Source organism: Panthera onca, chromosome B3, assembly GCF_046562875.1.
Source record: "Panthera onca isolate mPanOnc1 chromosome B3, mPanOnc1 haplotype 2, whole genome shotgun sequence".
Lineage (NCBI taxonomy): Eukaryota > Metazoa > Chordata > Mammalia > Carnivora > Felidae > Panthera > Panthera onca.
Genome location: NC_138344.1, coordinates 42,680,738 through 42,699,720, shown reverse-complemented (window position 1 = coordinate 42,699,720; position 18,983 = coordinate 42,680,738). Strand labels below are relative to the sequence as shown.

The window sequence follows — 18,983 nt, the reverse complement described above, 5'->3', positions numbered from 1 at the left end:
CTTATAAATTCCTTAATGATTCTCCCCACAGTAAGTGCACAATGAACATTGACCTGATTCATTTAGAATGCATATTATGCTGCGGTAGGACAACTACAACAAGAACATAAAATCGTTCTACTTTAGAAAACACTCTCTGATCTATAACATTTGTTGATCCTCACAGTCTCCCAATGAAGGAGACAGGACACAGACATCAAACAAAAGAAAACTGAGGCTTAGGGAGGTTAAATGGCTGGCGTAAGGATACTATGTCAACCTAATAAATGATAGAGCCAGGGCTCAAACTTTCTGATGCCCAATGTTTTGCTCAGAACATCACACTATCTTTCAAAGAGCAGAAGAGAATGGGCAGACAATTTTAATTCAGAAGATAATTCTATCTCTCTTGTGCTTACACAAACACTGAGATACGTGTATAGATGGTGGATCCATTTTTGGTCTCTGCATTTTAAGAGTATGAAAAATCCAAAACCAAAAAGGGAAAATAAAATCGGACAACTAATGAGGACATAACCACAAAGGAAGGACAGAGTCAGAAGACGGCATTGCAAAATGGTTATTTTAGAACTTTTTAAAAAGCTGTGTTTGCAAAAACAAAAGACAGAAATTCATAAGGTATAACTATTCAGAACCATAAAGATCTTTAAACCTAATTCCCTCTCACTTTACATGAAAAAAACTGAAGGCTAAAGAGATTAGGTAATGTATCTAAGATTATACAGTTAATGTGTAGCAGTGCTAAGAATAGAACCTATGTCTCCTGACTCCCTGGTCGATGTTCTTAATATAAAACACAGATATTAAATCAAACTGTGATTAAAAACAAACAAAAAACCCCAACAAACAAAAATGCCATGCCTTGCTCCATGAAACTATCTTTGCATACTGTAAAATAATGAAAAAAGAATATGCAGTGCTATATATTTGGTTTTTATTTCCTTTATGTATCTATCACAGACTCACTATTTATTTGATAGTATATCAAAATATTCAGACACTTTCATTCTCCAAGAAAGTGAGCTAAACTAAATGACTGAACAATCTTTCAAGTATGAAACAAATTATTTTAATAACCATTGTTTCAGTAAAGAATACTGAAGAAACTATGATAGCAATTCATTCCAACTGAATCTTTCGATTCAACCCACATTAATTTAGTTAATGCAGACTTTTTTTTTCAGTTTTATTTATTTATGTAATCTCTACATCCCATGTGGCGCTTGAACTCACAACCTCGAGACCAAGAGTCACATGCCATTCTGACTGAGCCAGCCAGATGCCCCAGCAGATTCCTTTTAATCGTTCACAGAGACTTTGTCTTGAGAGAGAGGGGAAAAGGAAAAAGTTAACTCTTATTCTTTCCATTTCCCTATTAAAACAGAAAGTCTTGGCAATGAAAGGCAGAAAGCTGCCAGATTAAGGCTAAACTTTCTCCCTTTCAGGAAGGCAGACCTTCCTAGCAGAACGGTTGCCAAAGTACTAACTTCCTGTTTTATTTCTGGTAAAGGGGTGTATTTTTAATTTATGATGTTATTTAAATGTGTGGTAAGGTTATTTTCAATTTAAGTGTTTTAAGCATTGCTTTAATTGATAATAACTGAGCATAAATATATTATAATTCAACTATGTGTTATTTTATATGCTATAGGACAGGCTACTGAGAAATGGCCTTCACTGTACCAAGTGCTGGCTGGGAAGAAAGGGCTAAAAAAAAACTCCTCTACAAGTTTAGAAATATCTAGATACTGTTACGTTTTATCAAGGTACAAAAGAACCAAAGAGACCTTCGATTTCTTGCATTCCACAGCTACCTGTCAAGACAGTGTAACATACTAGATAGATTTGGATTTGCAAATATCAGCATGAGGCTGGAACTTCATTTATCTTGTCACATTTTGTGACTGTGACTCTTTGCTCACTATTTTGAGTGAAAAACAAAGAGGAAAGATACCGTGATTAAGATATTCATTATCTAATGAAGGAGATCTCTCAGCTCTGGCTTTGTTCAAATCACAAAAGTTGAAAGCCAGAAGAGATGACCTTGTCTAACCCTCTCATTTGCAGATAAGAAAATAGTGGCGACCAGTTAGTGACTTGCCAAAAGCCACACAACTAGGCAGTACCACAGATGGAATTATATCCCCAGGTTTCCTTCTTCCTTGTGCTGCTCTGCTCCAACAGTATCTGGCAGCTGATGGAAAAGTGTCAGGCATGAGGTGAAGGACAGTACGGTAATCAGCACAGACTCAGCCTGGTTTGCAGAACCACAAACTGTGGGCACTCCACCTGGCTTCTTCCTCTGATCACCATAGCCACCCCTTGCATCCAACACATCATAGCCTCTATATATACTCTGCATGCCAAATGGGAGTGAGAATTCTGAATGAAGGATTTTCCTGCTGACTTTCCACAGTAAATCAGCTTTGAAAAATCAAATTAACAAAGGTTCTACACTGCAACAATACTCCTTAAAGCAAGTTGCAAAAGATATGGTATTTCAACATACCTTTTCAAATACATGTTACTCTTAAAACAATTACATCCTGGACACAGCTCAAATAGCTAAGGGCTGTGCAATTTATCTTCAGGTACCAGATTGTGGAGAACAAAAACCCAGACAAACCTTCACTATTTGCATAGGCAGCAACATGCCCACCACACACTTTTCTGAACCTTTGAAAACCTGACTTACAAACCACCTGGCAGATAATACTAGTATTTAAGTGTAACTTCAAATGCAAATGGATTTTTTATTCTTTTAAGAAGTTTGGAAAATAAGAAATGTTTACATGTGTTGTGCTACCTCTATACCAAATCGTCACACTACTGTCATACTACTGTCACACATAATCACACAGATTATGAAAACCCTGAAGTCTGAAGCCTAGAGGGAACATACTCATGAAAATAAAGCAGGCTATTTTCCATAACTCAGCTAGGTTTATCACTATCAATATTAACATTTTTTTTTTTTTAACGTTTATTTATTTTTGAGACAGAGAGAGACAGAGCATGAACAGGGGAGGGGCAGAGAGAGAGGGAGACACAGAATCTGAAACAGGCTCCAGGCTCTGAGCTGTCAGCACAGAGCCTGATGCGGGGCTCGAACTCACGGACCGCGAGATCGTGACCTGAGCCGAAGTCGGCCGCTTAACCGACTGTGCCACCCAGGCGCCCCATCAATATTAACATTTTAACAATTAGAATTACAAATGGTTTTGTCATCATTTACATCACATAGTGTTATTTACCCCATTTTGCAGATAAGGAAACTGAGGCTTAAAGAATTAAAACGTTTTGCCCATGGATCCCACAACTAGTAAATAAGCAGGGCCTAATTTTCCTGTAACAGCAAGAATTTTTAAAGATCATTCTCCTTAAATCCCTATTTAAAAACATAGGAATTTCTTGGCATTAAAAAAAATAAGAGGAAAAGAATAAGAAAAAAAGCTTTTAATAAAAACAGGAAAAAAAAAAGCTTTTTTTGGCAGGGGGAAGGGGCGGCAGTCATCTCTAATTTAAAGACAATATCCACAAGAAACTTCCCGATTCTAGACTTTCAAATAAAATTTCCCCATCCTTCTTACTCTACATTTTATTTATTGTGTATTTCACTGTGTCTATGCATGTACGAATATATGCATGCTACAATCCTTTGCAAATTGTTTATACAATATTTTAATTTTTAAAACTACTTCCTGGTATCATGGGAAGATTTTTCATTTTTACCAACATGATACCTCTCAATCACTTAAGACCTCTGTTTCTGTCTTAAGTTACAAATTTTATAAGGCATATACATCCTCTAAGTACTTTTTCACTTCTTACTACAACTTGTTCAGCATCCAGAAGTTCTCTTTAAAAATGCAGAAGGTAATCTCAATATTCTCCTTAGACCAGTTACTCAAAAAACATTTTGGGCTGGATCATTCTTGGTTGTGGGGAGCTGTCCTGTGCATTGTACAATGTAGCGGTATGCCTACGGTCTACCCACTAGACCTCAGTAGCATACCTCCAGCCCTCAGTGTAACAATCAAAAATGTCTCGGACATTGCCAAATATTCCTTCAGGGCAAACTCATTTCCAGCTGAAAAATCACTGCTTTCACCTGGTCAAATACTCCAGTTAAGAAGTATCAATTTAGTTTCCCATTTATGTCTAAAGAAAATTAAGATCAGCCCTGTGAAATTGTTACAGGTTGAATTCTTTTCTCAGGATGTGAAAATATAACAATAAAAAAAAAAAATGTAAACAGCCAAACTCTATGACACATAAACCTTATTTATAAAGCAGTCTCCAAATAAGATTATATACAATTTTCAATTCTTTATAAAACTTGTCAGTATCATGGATGTCATAAATATCAGCTTATTTCTTAATATACCAACCTGTTTACCACAAAAAGTTAAATTAAATATTATTTTAAAAAATTAATTAAATTATTTCTTTAGGAATATTTTCAGAAGAAATACTCAACATATATTTTGCCTTTAAGAGGACAATTAGTGTTATAAAAAATACATTGAATAATAACCATAAAAGCTTCCTTTATAAACCACAGAAATAAAAGGTGGCAAAATTTTATAGAAGCAGAGATGTGGGTTGATAAGGCTAAGGGAATTACTGAGTGGACTTCAAGTGGATACAGTTTATTTTCTCAGGCCTATTATAAAAGGGATATTGGCCACTGACAGCATACCTCATCTAAAAGAAACAAAATGAGATCTCAGAAAAAAAAATTTATTTTTCTACATTCCATCAAAAAAGAGAGGAATAGGGGTGCCTGGGTGGCTCAGTCGGTTAAGCGTCTGACTCTTGTTATTGGCTCAGGTCATGATCTCACAGTTTTTGAATCTGAGTCCCACATCCGGCTCTGCGTGGACCCCGCAGAGCCTCTTTGGGACTCTCTCCCCACCCCCACCTCCACCCCATCCCACTCACTCTCTCTCTCTCTCTCTCTCTCAAAACAAATAAACTTTTTTAAAAAGGAGTAAATGACATAATATTGTGGCATTTTAATTTCAGATGAGAAGTTCAAAATCCCCAGCCAGCCTACATCACAATTTCATAGTAAAAACACTTGCAACCAGAATCACAGAGTATTGGCACTGGAAGGCCCCTTAGTTGTTATCTATCCCAACTTCCAATTTTTAAGTAAAAGAAAAGTAAGATTTGGTAGAGAAGAAATCTTTCATTCATCTATAAACTTTATTTCTTTAAAAATAATCTGAGGTAAATAGGACGCAATGTTACATACTGGTAGATGATTCTGAGCAGTGACCGCAAAGGACTATTACATTATCTGGTGTCATTATTTTTTTCTTTTAAACTTAAAAGAAAGGGGCGCCTGGGTGGCTCAGTCAGTTAAATGTCCGAATTTGGCTCAGGTCATTATCTCACAGCTCATGAGTTCAAGCCCTGCGTCAGGCTCTGTGTTCAGAGCCTAGAGCCTACTTTGGATTCTGTGTCTCCTTCCCTCTCTGCCCCTCCCCCCCAAAAAAAACAAACATTAAAAAAATTTTTTTACGTTTAAATTAAGATGAGGCCGAGTAAGGTTAGTGGCTTGTCCAACACAACACCCTAGAATCCAGGTTTCTAAATGCTTTCCTAAATCCTAAATTCCTAAATAAAGTTTAGACTAGAAGCAATAATTTGTATTTGACAGTATTAAGAAAGAGTTGATTCCTGCAGAAGGCACTGGATATTTAATTCCTTACATGTCTCTTTCTCTCCTTCTCTTGCATTATATTAATGTTGCAGGAGGGCATGTAAACGAAGGGGGTAGTGTTGGGCAAACCACAACTGAACCAGTCAAAGGATCAGCAACCTATTCAAAGGAGGCTCCTCCACAACCTAGGGCAGCACTCATGGTTCTGTAACACTGCCCAATATAAATATATGGTTCACATACGTAATTATATGCTTTAGGAAACAAGTTTTTTTTTTGTTTGTTTTTTGTTTGTTTTTTAAAAGAGGGGACACCTGGGTGGCTTAGTTGCTTGAGCATCTGACTTCAGCTCAGGTCATGCATGGTTTTAGGGTTTTTGAGTTCGAGCCCCACATCAGGCATCAGGCTCCTTGCTGTCCACAAAGACCCTGCTTCAGACCCTCTGTCCCCTTCTCTCTGGCCCTCCCCTGCTTGCGCGCTCTCACTCTCTCTCAAAAACGCCAAAACATTAAAACATTTGGGGGGAGGGCACCTGGGTGGATCAGTCAGATAAGCATCTGACTTATGCTCAAGTCATGATCTTGGGGTTCACGAGTTCGAGCCCTGCGTGGGGTTCTGTGCTGACAGCTCAAAGCCTGAAACCTGTTTCAGATTCTGTGTCTCCCTCTCTCTCTGCTCCTCCCCCACTTACTCTGTCTGTCCCTCGCTTCCAAAATTAAACATCAAAAAATAATAATTTAAATTTTTTTAAATTTTATTTTAAAAAAGGAAAAAGAAAGGGGGAAATGAACTTTGATAATGTATTTAAGCCAATATAACCAAATATTATTTCAACGTATAATCAACATAAAAGATTGAGGTATTACACTCTTTCTCCTACTGAGTATTTTCAAAACTCCATGTTGTATTTACAGCAAGTCTCAGTTGGCAGTTACTACACTTCAAGGGCCTAACAGCCAGAGCGGCTAGTGGTTACCCCATCCGACAGCGTGGGTCTTTCACTTTAGGTTGACTCAATGAAAAGGCAGTTCCATCCATCTGAGTGGTTCTTTGAATTTCCTTCCCAAGCTGACAAAATTCTCAAAAGTCTTTTGTAGAGTGAAAAGTATTCCCAAGAGCCCCAAAGCTTAATATGCATAATCAGTGCAAATGACTAATCTCTCCGAAGAGTGTGCAAGCATACTACTTACTGTCTACTTCTACGCACTCAAGGTTGAGAGAAACGCTGGGGTACATTTTGGGGCATGCACCTAATTAATGATGATGCCAGATGTCGCCTGAATTATTTTTTTCCGTCGTCCAAAATAAAACTGAAAGTCATCTTACTGACGTGAAGTAAATATTAAGGGAAGAAGTCGTTTTCTCAAAAGCTGAAAGTATTAATAGTAGGAAGCCATACGAACAGGCCTTTCCTAAGGATGTTCCGGGGTCGATGGACCCCCTCCCAAACCCTGCAATCCTAAAGAGAAGAAACCCAGTTCCTGCTCATCAACAACTGCCAAGAGAAGGCAACTGTGAAACGCAATTTCCTTTTTCTTCTTCCTTGGTGCCACTTTATTAGAGCGTGTGTAACCACGCAGCAGTCTCCACTGCACAGGGTGCGGGAGCAGAAAGGTTTCTTAAGGAAGGCAGCAAGAGGACCCTGCGAGGTGGGCAGAGGGCGGGACAGGGCAGGGGGACCGCCTCGGGGACGCGAAAGCTTGGAACGCGGGCAGCGCGAGCGCGACCCTGCCGCATCTCCCCACCCCAGGCGGGTACCCCGGCCCCCGTGGCGGTGGCACAGGCCTCCCGGCACCCCGCACCTGCCGTCCGGGGAGGGGGGCCCCGCCGAGCGCCCTCCCCGGAGGCGGAGTCTCGGGAGGCGAAGGGAGCCCGGCCCGGGATGGAGCCGGGCGGTAAGAGCCCGCGACGTAGGCCCCTCCGCCAGCGCGGGCAGCCTGCCATGCACGCCCTCTCGCTTACCGCCCCAGATCCCCAGCTTCAGCTGGGACTTGTTCAGGTTCTCCACATAGTCCCCCAAGAAGCGGTTTAGCAGGTCCGCGACCACCGACTCCAGCACCATCGTGCGACCGAGGCACCGGGAGAGGGAGGAGCCGGAACCGCCCGGCGCAGCTGAGGGCGGCGACCCGCGCCGCGAACCACAGCCCCGCGGGCGCCGGCCCGCCCTCGCGCCGCGCGCGTGACCCGGGTTGTGCGCATGCGCGCCGCCGCCGCTGCCGCCTGGACCCGAAGGATGCGGGAGCCTTGCAGCAAGCTGGCTGCTTCTCGGCAGCCGCGGCCCCGGCCACCCGAGGGAGGGCGGAAGAGAGACAGGGAGGCCGCCTTTGGGCCTGCCTCTGCTGCCGTGCCGGAGGCCCCAGAGGAGGAAGATGTTAGCGAAAAGGAAGGGCAGGAGTTACTGAGCACAGCGACATCATTGTGGCCGCTGTTGGCCTGCCGTCGCCTCCCGTGGACCTCAGGTCCGCAGAGCTCGCCGTCCTGGGCGAAAGCAGCTCCCCAGCGCCTCGCCTCCAGCCGAACCGACCCTCTCAGGCCCCGTATCCATCCTGAGCTCCTCCTATGTAACCACATGTTCACCTGTGGGTCAGGTGGGGAAAAGGAGACGCTGCATCCTTGTCCTGCTACATTAACCCCACCTGGGGCAACATCTGCGTTTCTTTCTGCTTCTTGAAACTTTTAAATATTTTTTGTTATTGGGGCGCCTGGGTGGCTCGGTCGGTTAGGCCTCCAACTTCGCTTCAGTCTGGATCTCATAGTTTTGCTTGGAGTTTGGGCCCCGCATCGGGCTCTGTGCTGACAGTGGGGAGACTGGAGCCTGCTTCGGATTCTGTGTCTCCCTCTCTCTCTCTGTCCCTCCCCTGCTCACGTTCTGTCTCTCTCTCAAAAATAAAATGAACATTAAAAAAAACCTGTTTTTAATTTTTTTTTTTTTTTTTTTTTTTTTTTTTTTTTTTTTTTTTTTGAGTGTGTGCGAGCCGGGAATAGGGCAGAAGAGAAAGGGAAACAGGATCCGAAGGGAGCTCTACGCTGACAGCAGAGAGCCCTATGCGGGGCTTAAACTCACCAACAAGGACATCAAGACCTGAGCAGAAGGTGGAAGCTCAACTGACTGAGCCACCCAGGCCCGTGGAAATTTTTAATTATTTAAAAGTGGAAGGAGGGTGAACAGAACGCCATCGTAGGATGAAAGATAAAATGGCTACCGAACATGCATTTTGTTCTTATCTTTCTCGTTTTCAGTAAGTATGGGTTAGCTATGGGTTAGTATGTCATTTTCTTTCATACTACCATTGAACTGTTTCTAGTGTGGTCAAGACATGGAAAGTGGGGCTTTTATAATGCAAGGACTCTGTACCTTAATAAAATTTGGGGCGCCTGGGTGGCTCATTCGGTTAAGCGTCGGACTTTGGCTCAGGACATGATCTCGAGCCCCAAATCCGGCTCTGTGCTGACAGCTCAGAGCCTGGAGCCTGTTTCAGATTCTGTGTCTCCCTCTTTCTCTCTCCTCCCCCGCTCATGCTCTGTGTCTCCCTTCTCAAAAATAAATAAACGTTAAAAAAAAATTCTTTTAAATAAAATTTAACCACCCATTGACAAACCAGTTCTCTTTAGGAACCTGGGCATTTTCTGAAATATATTTCAAAAAGCTGTTGAGATACAGTGAACAGAAATAAACCTAAGAAATGCTAAGATTATTTGTAGTTACAAGCATTTATTAACTGTTTTGCCATGCATAATGTTTGAAAAACTATGTATGAATTGTTCCTAAACAACTGTCAACTGAATACTTATGTCCCCACTCTAAATTCATGTTGAAATCCTAACCCCAATGTGATGGTATTGAGAGGTGGGGCCTTAGGGTGGTGATTAGGTCATTATGTAATTAAGAAGACTCCTCATGAGTGGAATTAGTACCCTTATAAAAAAAGACACAGCCCCCACCCAGCCACATGGGGCACCTGGGGGTGGCTCAGTTGATTAAGCGTCTTAGTCTTGATTTCGACTCAGGTCATGATCTCACGGTTCGTGGGTTTGAGCCCTGCTTCGGGCTCTGTGCTGATAGCCTGCTTGGGATTCTTTCCCTCCCTCTCTCTCTCTCTCTCCCTCTCTCTCTCTCAAAATAAAAAAAGACCCCAGAGAGCTCCCACACCCCTTCCGCCATGTGAAGACACAGCAAAAAGATGGCCGCCTATAAACCAGGAAGTGGTCCACATCAGAGTTTTAATCTCCTGGCACCTTGATCTTAGACTTCCATTCTTCAGAACTGTGAGAAATAAATTTGCATTGTCTTTAAACCACACAGTCTATATGGTATTTTATTATAGCAGCCTGAATGGACTAAGACAGGATCAAAAAGAAAAATCACTGATTAAATTCAAAATCCATTGGAGAAGAAAACCAAAATCAAAATGACTACAATTAGTATTATGTAAAATGGATGTAAAAGGAAGAACCAATACTAACCAGTACTATCAGTACCCACTTCCATTCTCCACTCCTACACACAGAAAATTAATCCTTAACCATTTAGTTCTCCTTGCTCAGTCACCCTGACCAAATACCTAGGAGGCACTTTGCACTTCTTTCCTTCACCATCTGCAACCAATTAAAAGCCAAACCGCTCTATTCTGCCTTTGCCACATTTCCTAAATTCTTCAATCTCACCTGGAGCACGCAATCACCTTCTAACTGGCCTCCGTTTTATCCCCCTCTCCATCTACACACTGCCACCAGAGCGAGTTTCCCAAAGCACAGGTGAACTCAAGTTAGTAACCTGCTCAAAAATACCCAATAAGTTTCCAGTGTTCAGAACGCCCTCCTCAGGCTGTCCCCAAGATATCTCTAGTCCACACAACTTCCTCCAACAATCCCTCTCCCCTTGTACACTCGCACCAACTATGCACTGAGGGGAAAGCAAATAAACAATATTATGTTCCGGTTGGAATAGGTATGCACCATAAAATGGTTAAGAAGCAAACAATGTAAGCATTTATAAATAACAGTGCAAGATGACAGGGAAGATACTAATCCTTGTATAATAATAATTCCTTGCACTTCTATGGTACTTTACACTTTTGAAAGAATGTGTGTGCTTTTATATGTCTTATTCCATTTTATTAATAATCAGTGATAATTCATGAACTATCATGAATTATAAGGAAGTTTTCATGTAACCTTAAGAAAAAAATCTGTGAGATAAGTAAAATGCAGGTAGTAGTTTTGGCCCCATTTTACAAGAAAATTAAAGTCAGGGATATTAAACAATTTACCCCAAATTACACAGCAGGTATTAATTTCCTTTAGCTCCCCGAACATTGCCACCCTTTTGTCTTTCAATAATTATAGTTAAATAACTGCTAGGCTGGTAGTAATTCTCAGAGATCTTACTTTGAAACGTTAATGAAAGAATAGAAAACCTCAGAGTGGAAAATTCAGCTCAAAATTGGCAGTATAAATAATGCTATTACCATATAATATAAAAAGCCTTTAAATTTTAATATTTTCCTTTTAAAATGTTTTGAAGGTTTGGTTATGTGCATACAGTAATGTCCCAAATCATACATACTTCTTGAAGAAATCAGATATTTACAGTCCTAATCCAAAACAAACAAATGTAAAGAAACACCATTAGCACTCTGATGTATAGCACTCCACCCAAAGGAATTTGGATACAGAGGTTTAAAGATAACGAACACTGTAGTAATTATAGTTCTTACCTTCATTCTGGTTTAAGAATAACGCAGACAACAAAGGCAATTGCAAAAGTAAATGGCAATGTGGGATTGAGCTATAAAAACAGGTGAGCAAAATGACAGGTGAGTAATTTCTGTTAAAAATGAAAGTCAGACTTTTCTAAGGAAGACATCCAGATGGCCAACAGGCACATGATAAGATGCTCAACGTCACTCCTCATCAGGGAAATACAAATCAAAACCACACTCAGATACCACCTCACGCCAGTCAGAGTGGCTAAAATGAACAAATCAGGAGACTACAGATGCTGGCGAGGATGTGGAGAAATGGGAACCCTCTTGCACTGTTGGTGGCAATGCAAACTGTGCAGCTGCTCTGGAAAACAGTGTGGAGGTTCCTCAAAAAATTAAAAATAAATCTACCCCATGACCCAGCAATAGCACGGCTAGGAATTTACCCAAGGGATACAGGAGTGCTGATGCATAGGGGCACTTGCACCCCAATGTTTATAGCAGCACTTTCAACAACAGCCAAATTATGGAAAGAGCCTAAATATCAACTGACGAATGGATAAAAATGATGTGGTTTATATATACAATGGAATACTACTTGGCAATGAGAAAGAATGAAATCTGGCCTTTTGTAGCAACATGGATGGAACTGAAGGGTATCATGCTAAGTGAAATAAGGCAGAGTAAGACAGATACCATATGTTTTCACTCATATGTGGATCCTGAGAAATTTAACAGAAGACCATCGGGGAGGGGAAGGAGAAAAAAAAAAAGTTACAGAGAGGGAGGGAGGCAAACCATAAGAGACTCTTAAATACTTAGAACAAACTGAGGGTTGATGGGGGGTGAGGGGAAAGTGGGTGATGGGCATTGAGGAGGGCACCTGTTGGGATAAGCACTGGGTGTTGTATAGGAACCAATTTGACAATAAATTATATTTAATTAAAAAAATAAATTAAAAAAAAATGAAAGTCAGGGGTGGGGTGCCTAGGTGGCTCAGTTGGTTAAGTGTCCCACTCTTGATCTCGGCTCACGGTTTGTGAGATGGAGCCTCATGGTGGGTTCCTGGATGACTGCATGGAGCTTGCTTGGGATTTTCTCTCTCTCTCTCTCTCTCTCTCTCTCTCTCTCTGTCTCTGTCTCTCTGTCTCTCTGTCTCCCACTGGCTGTCATGTGCTCTTTCATTCTCTCTCTCAAAATAAATAAGTAAACTTAAAAAAAATTAAAGTCAGGGGCGCCTGGGTGGCTCAGTAGGTTGAGCATCTTACTCTTGATTTCGACTCAGGTCATGATCTGAGGGTCATGGGATCAAGCCCCCAGTGCGGATCCACGCTGAGCATGGAGCCTACTTAAGGTTCTCTCTCTCTCCCTCTCCCCTCTCCCCGGCTCACTCTAGAACTCTCTCTCTCTCTTAAAAAAACAAAAAACGGAAGTCAAAATTAGGAATACTTGTGAAAAATTAACAATTCTTGCTTAAAAACTGAAAAATAAATTCTCACTTCACATTGCCTCATACCCACATACTATTTGCTAACCTTTCATTGAGAGAAGGAAAAAGGATCTGGGGGGGGGGGGGGGGGGAAGATGGAGGAGAAAGCTAGAGAATAACTTAACACCATGGACTGTCAGAAAAGTTAGGAAGATTAGCTGTCAGCACTGGAGTGAATTGGAGAAATTTGAGAGCCAGAGGAAAACAAAACAAATATGGCTAACCCAAACCCCTCATTTGACAGCCTCGTATGGTAGATATTGTTACCCTCACTTTACAACTTAGACTCAAAGAGGTTAATTAACTTGCCCACTGTCCCATAACTAAAAAGTTGCAGAACAGATTTCAACCTAGGACAGATTTACTCCAAAGTCTGTATTTCTTCGCCTCTAAATCATTTCTCATTCTCTGGTGCTTTTTTCCTTTCTCCCACTACAACATAGCTTTGCTTAACTTCTCAGATTGGGAGCCTTACCATTTTAACCAAGGACTCTCTGGGCTCTCACTTGCAGAGCTAACAGCCTCTTGTCTCCTGGGAAAAGTTGAGTCCAAACATATGCATGTGACCCTCAAGTATATAATTCAGCAATCATTCCCCCATAGATTTAGCACTGCCCCCCAAAATTTTGGCCAGGCATCGAGAGGATACAAAGACAAAGAGTAGCTAGTCAAGGGCATGGCAAGGCCAGGGACCCACCAACACTGCCCCCCTACCAAGATTAAGTATATAAATCCTGTTGAATAGTTTCTTCTCACTCCTGCCTCAGCTAGACAGAATTCAAATATTTCATCATTGCTCCTCTGATAGATGTCTATAGCTGATGTGATCTTGTACAGCCTGGATCCACCTGCTTCGCATGGAGGCCGAAATCCAAGAAGCATTCAGTAAATATTGCTTTGAATGAATAAATGAATTAACGAGCATTTGTTCTCTTCTATAATAACAACAAATATAAAATCAGACATCATATAGGTCAGGCTGCAAGCTAACCTCTTCATATGCATGATCTTATTATGCATGACATATTATGACAACCCTACAGGTACAAACTATTATCAGAAAGGGTGAGGGAGCTCTCCTGGGTCTCTTTTATGCCGTAATTAATTTCATTACCTCTCAAAGGTTCCACCTACTATTGTACATTTGATACCGGCTTAGAAAGGCTAAATAACTTGCTCAGTTGACATAATAAGGAGCTGTTCTATAATCAAAACAAGATCTGACTTCAGACCCAGTTTTCTCAACCATAGCACTCAACCTCTCTTCTATTTAAAAAAAAATGTTTAATGTTTATCTATTTTTGAGAGAGAGAGAGAGACCAAGTGCAAGTGGGGGACGGGCAGACAGAGAAGGAGACACAGAACTTGAAGCAGGCTCCAGGCTCTGAGCTCTCAGCACAGAGCCTTACGCTGAGCTCGAACTGCAAGATTATGACCTGTGCTGAAGTCAGACACTTAACCAACTGAGCCACCCAGGCGCCCCGCCTCTCTTCTATTTTTATTATCTTTAATTATCACCACTTCTTTTAAACATTTTTAAATGTTTATTTATAGTTGAGAGAGAGAGCGAGAGAGAGAGACAGTGCGTGAGCAAGGAAGGGGCAGAGAGAGAGAGAGGGAGACACAGAATCCGAAGTAGGCTCCAGGCTCTGAGCTATCAGCACAGAGCCTGACTCAGGGCTTGAACTCACGAGCCACAAGATCATTCATGACCTGGGCCAAAGTCAGTTGCTCAACCAGCTGAACCACCCAGGCACCCCTAATAATCACCACTTCTGTGCATTTAGCACTTACCATGTTCTAGGCACAATGCTAAATATTTTACATTATTACATTCATTTAATTCCCAAAGCAACTCATTTATGCCCACTAATGTGTATTATTTCCTCAATTTCCCATCACTATGCTAACTTGATACGTTACTAGGAATAATCAGCAATTTACAGGTTTATGTGACAATTCTAGAGACTATATGTAAATCATCAAGCACAGTGTTGTGCATGTATATGCTGGAAACAAAATGCACATGCCCCATCCTACAACCGCCTTTGGATGGATTCAATTCACTGAACAATATTTTGTTTAATTTTTTTAACATTATTTGTAAAAGCTATTAACTACCAAGGCAATGTCTTAAGTAGAAATAGCATACACTCAAATGCTGAACAAAATACTTCAGATCTCTTTTAATCTGAGCTAGTTGGAAGCAGTTCTCTTACAGAATGAACATAGGTCAGTTTTCAAATGGAAGAAAAAGAGTATCCCAGGTGGGTACAGCCTGGAAAAGCCAGAGGTGGTTGGGTGCCTTCAAAGGAATGTTCCAACAGCACAATTATATGTAGGAGTATATTTTCCCAAGCAAAAATCAGCACCCATGGCTTAAGAAGTGAGTCGTGATTTTTTTTGTAATTAAGGTATAAGATACACACAATCTTATAAGCAAGCTTAATTGTATTCCAAGAGGTTTTTTTTAACATATGTAAACACCTATGTAACCTCACCCAGATCAAGATAGGAATTATTTTCAGCATCCCATAAGGTTCCTGTGCCCAGAGTGGCTTATAATTAACAGAGGAAATACTTTTAAAATCAAGACCGAAAACCAGAAAGCAGGTAAGAAATTCCGAAGGCTGGCTTTGGGGGATGGGGATGATATTAGGTAAGAACAAGAAAAACACGACTCTTATCTTCTTTTAGTGATGGGTGCATTCACATTCACATGTGGGCCAATCCTCCCAATGACTCTCTATATAGTAAACATGCATTCCTTTCTGCACGTGAGGAAACAGAAACCTGTTTAGGGTTCCTGAGAATAACACCCCCACCAGACGCAGGGAAGGGAAGGAACTCAAGTCTTGAAATTTGCGCAGTCGACCTATCATCCTGGCAGAGCTGAAGGCCTGGCGTCAGGTTACAGAGCAGGACCTCTCGCGCCCGCCCATTGGCCAGCGCTCAGGGCCCCCGGGTATAAAAGCTCAGACCGGCTGTCCTAGAACCGCGGTGCTGAATCCCGCCTCGCACGCTTTGAACCTACCGGAGGTGGCGCTCCTCTCTGGCTCGGTGCCTCTCGCAGAACCGTGCAGACAACCGTCAGACAGCGGACTCCAGCTACGCTAAGAGGGTTCCACGCATCCTTGTTTAACTCGCCTAGGCGCAAGCCGTGAGTCCTAGAGGGGATAATAATTGTTTTAATTCTCGCTGAGGACTAGAGTGCAATAATCCAAGGATTCGGGAGGCGATTGCACAAGCAAAGCGCCTCTTGGCATTGACGACAGCGCGACCAAAGTTGGAAACCAACATTTTGATAATCTCCGCCTTAGGCCAGCGAAGGAGGATAGAGATTAAATCAACAAGCCCCGAAGTGTACAAGACTACTAGAGACGAGAGAAGAACGATTGTTTTGCAGTCATTGAAACACAGCTTGCAATAGCCTGAGTGGCAGTTTGCCTTGTCCCACGGAGGCAGGAGAAAGCACCCCTAAAGTAGGAAACAAGACACGGGAATTGCTGCGCCTCGCAGGGCTCCCTCTGACTAGGGTACCCTTGCCAAGTGCAAGCCGACCAGCACCAGCACAAGGTTGCTCGGGTTCCCGTACCCGCGTCCTTATGTGGTGCCTGGAGAGGCTCCGCTTTGGTCCTGAGCGCAGGCACGGGATTCTTCAAGGTCGGGCGCACCAAGTCCCGGCCCTCACTCCCGCCGCGTGTGCAAACGTGCTCACCCCGGACCGCATCCCCGAGTTCTGCATCCCCCCACGACTCGCGTCCTGCACGGCCCTGGCTGCACTTCGGGTTTCCTGGAGCGAAGCAGCAGAAATAGACTACAGCGCGGCGCACACAGACTGGGACCCGCGCTCGCAGGCAGCCCTATCACTGCCGCACCTGCCCCGCGCGCTCACCGCCTACGGCTTCTGCGCGCTGCTCGAGAGCCCGCACACCCGCCGCAAGGAGTCGCTCTTCCTCGGGGGCCCTGCAGCCGCCCCGCTCGTGCCCCAGGACTCGGCTCCTGCCTCCGCCCCCGCGCTCCCCGCGGGCCTCCGCCCCACCCGGGACGCGCCCGCCCCGCCGGCCCGCGCCCGCCGCCTCCTGCGCGCCCCCGAACGGCTGCTGAGCCGCGCGCTGCGGGCCCGGACGAGCCGAGGCCTGGTCCGCGCCCCCTCCGTGTCCAGCGGGGACGGCGACGAGGACGAGGAGCGCGGCGCCGTCTCGGGCCCCCCTTCCCAGGCCCCCTCCGCGTCCCCGCCGCCGCCGCCCTGCCCCGGCCCGCGTCCCGAGCGCCTGGAGGCCGAGGGCACCGTGGCCCTGGGCCGCGCCGGGGGCGCCCTGCGCCTGGCCGCCGAGTACAGTCGGGCCAGCGGGCGGCTCCGCGTCCGGCTGCTGGGCACCGAGGGCCTGGCCGCGGGAGCCGCCGAGCCCCCCGCCGTCGGCTGCCGCGTCAGCTTCGTCCTGCGGCCGCCGGGCCAGCCGCGCTCGCAGCGCAGCGCCGTGGTCCGGCGGAGCCGCAAGGCCGCCTTCCACCAGGACGTGTGCTTGGACGGGCTCTCGGAGGAGCAGGTGCGCCGCCTGGCCGTGCGCGTCAAGGCCGAGCAGCGGGGTCGCGGCCTGGAGCGGGGCCGCCCGCTGGGCCAGGGCGAGCTGCTGCTGGGCTCCCTGCTGCTGCCCTGAGGGCGCCCGGGGCTCAGACCGCCCCCTCGGGGCGCCCTCGGACCGCTGGCAACTCGGACACCGACAGTCGCTTCGGACAAAATGAAAGTGTATTTATTCTTCTACTCACGCCTTTGGTCAGTCCAATAGTGGCACATATGTTGCTGGATTAGTTATAATAAAGGATGTAGTAGTTTGGGTAAATACCTTCAAAATTCGCTTCAGCAAGTGGTATGGCGTTCTGCAGTAGCGTTTCCCTATATGGACACACAATTGCATTTCATGTTCCCCACGGACCTATTGGGAGATAATGAATCACAGGAAGTCTTAAAACTAGAGGGTGTCCTGGTGGTCTATTTGCTCCAACCTCCTCATATTGAAGTTTATTTCACAACATCCATTGAGACCATCTTAGAGCGTGTATTACTTTTGCAGCATTGTTTAAGACCCTGGTGAAAAATTGGGGCCAAGAGAGGTGAAGTAACTTGCTCAAGGTCAACAGTGAATTATTAATAAAAAACTCCAACCTGATACTTTTAGCTACATCTTGCTGGAAAAGCACTGGAAAAAAATGAAGCCATTTTAATTTTCCAAGTTAAAATAATAATAGGTTTGCAAGTATTGACTTGTTTAATTCTTAAAACCAAACCTAAAAGACAGGCACATTTGTCCCCATTTTACAGATGAAGATACTGAGGCACAAAAAATAGAGCAGAGCCAGGATTTGCACTGAGGCAATCAGTGTTTTACTTACTACTTTCTGGAAATAATACCAGCATCTGAAGGGTTCATCGCATTACTATTGTGGGACTGCAACTTACATCTGAAATCTTTGATTCTGAGTCTGGGGTCTCTTCACATTCTCACCCCCTAGTGGAAAAGCAAATTGGTTGAAATGAGTAATTTATTATCTCATGCTAATGGCCAAGGCTCTGTCTGAGAAAGATGCTAACTAGCCTCAGAGTCATAGAAAAGCCGGTGGGGGGGGGGGGGGGGCACTAGCCTAATTGGCCCCAGCTGAGTTAATGTGCTAGGGGAAGGAGTCTAGAATATACCTGTAATAGTGTTCTACCTCTGGCTTCTGATAGTCATAATAGGTTTGTTATGTATTAAGGATGATTTTCCTCCCTTGCTCATATTCACTGCCAAACAAGCATATTTCTTTCTTTTTTATGCATACATACAAATATATCATTGTGGGACTTTATTTTGTTGCTTAAAAAAAAATGTTTATTTACTTTTGAGAGAGAGAGAGAGAGAGAGCAAGAGCAGGGAGGGGCAGGGAGAGAGGGAGACATAGAATCCGAAGCAGGATCCAGGCTCTGAGCTGTAAGCACAGAGCGCCACGTGGGGCTCAAACTCGCAAACTGCAAGATCGAGATCTGAGCCAAAGTTGGACGCTCAACCAACTGAGCCACCCGGGTGCCCCTGCCTTTTTAAAAAATATAAACAAGGCACCTGGGTGAAACAGTTGGTTA

At 44.0% G+C, this 18,983-nt stretch overlaps 3 protein-coding genes across 6 annotated transcripts in view; 2 read left to right on the top strand and 1 right to left on the bottom strand.

The window, feature by feature from the left end:
• The window catches only part of VPS13C (vacuolar protein sorting 13 homolog C), a 192,745-nt gene extending 184,918 nt beyond the window's left edge, over positions 1-7,827 (bottom strand). For 3 of the 4 annotated variants that reach the window (XR_013556316.2, XR_013556317.2, XM_078448671.2), the window contains exon 1: positions 7,634-7,827. Coding sequence is in view for 2 of the 4 variants with exons in the window: in XM_078448671.2 (XP_078304797.2) it covers positions 7,634-7,733 (100 nt within the window). In the remaining 2 variants the exon portion in view is untranslated. The remainder of the gene's footprint in view (positions 1-7,633) is intronic. The other variant, XM_078448672.2, reaches the window with a different exon arrangement.
• A 41-nt stretch (positions 7,828-7,868) lies between these two features.
• LOC144616707 (uncharacterized) lies at positions 7,869-9,770 on the top strand. The gene is made up of 2 exons (XM_078448673.2): positions 7,869-8,259; positions 8,637-9,770. Exons 1-2 carry the CDS (start codon positions 7,869-7,871, stop codon positions 8,654-8,656), a joined length of 411 nt encoding a protein of 136 aa, XP_078304799.2. The 3' UTR covers positions 8,657-9,770.
• A 5,566-nt stretch (positions 9,771-15,336) lies between these two features.
• On the top strand, positions 15,337-17,644 carry C2CD4A (C2 calcium dependent domain containing 4A). The gene has a single exon (XM_060627760.2). The coding sequence runs from the start codon at positions 16,471-16,473 to the stop codon at positions 17,524-17,526; it is 1,056 nt and encodes a 351-aa protein (XP_060483743.2). The 5' UTR covers positions 15,337-16,470; the 3' UTR covers positions 17,527-17,644.
• The last annotated feature ends 1,339 nt before the right edge of the window (positions 17,645-18,983 follow it).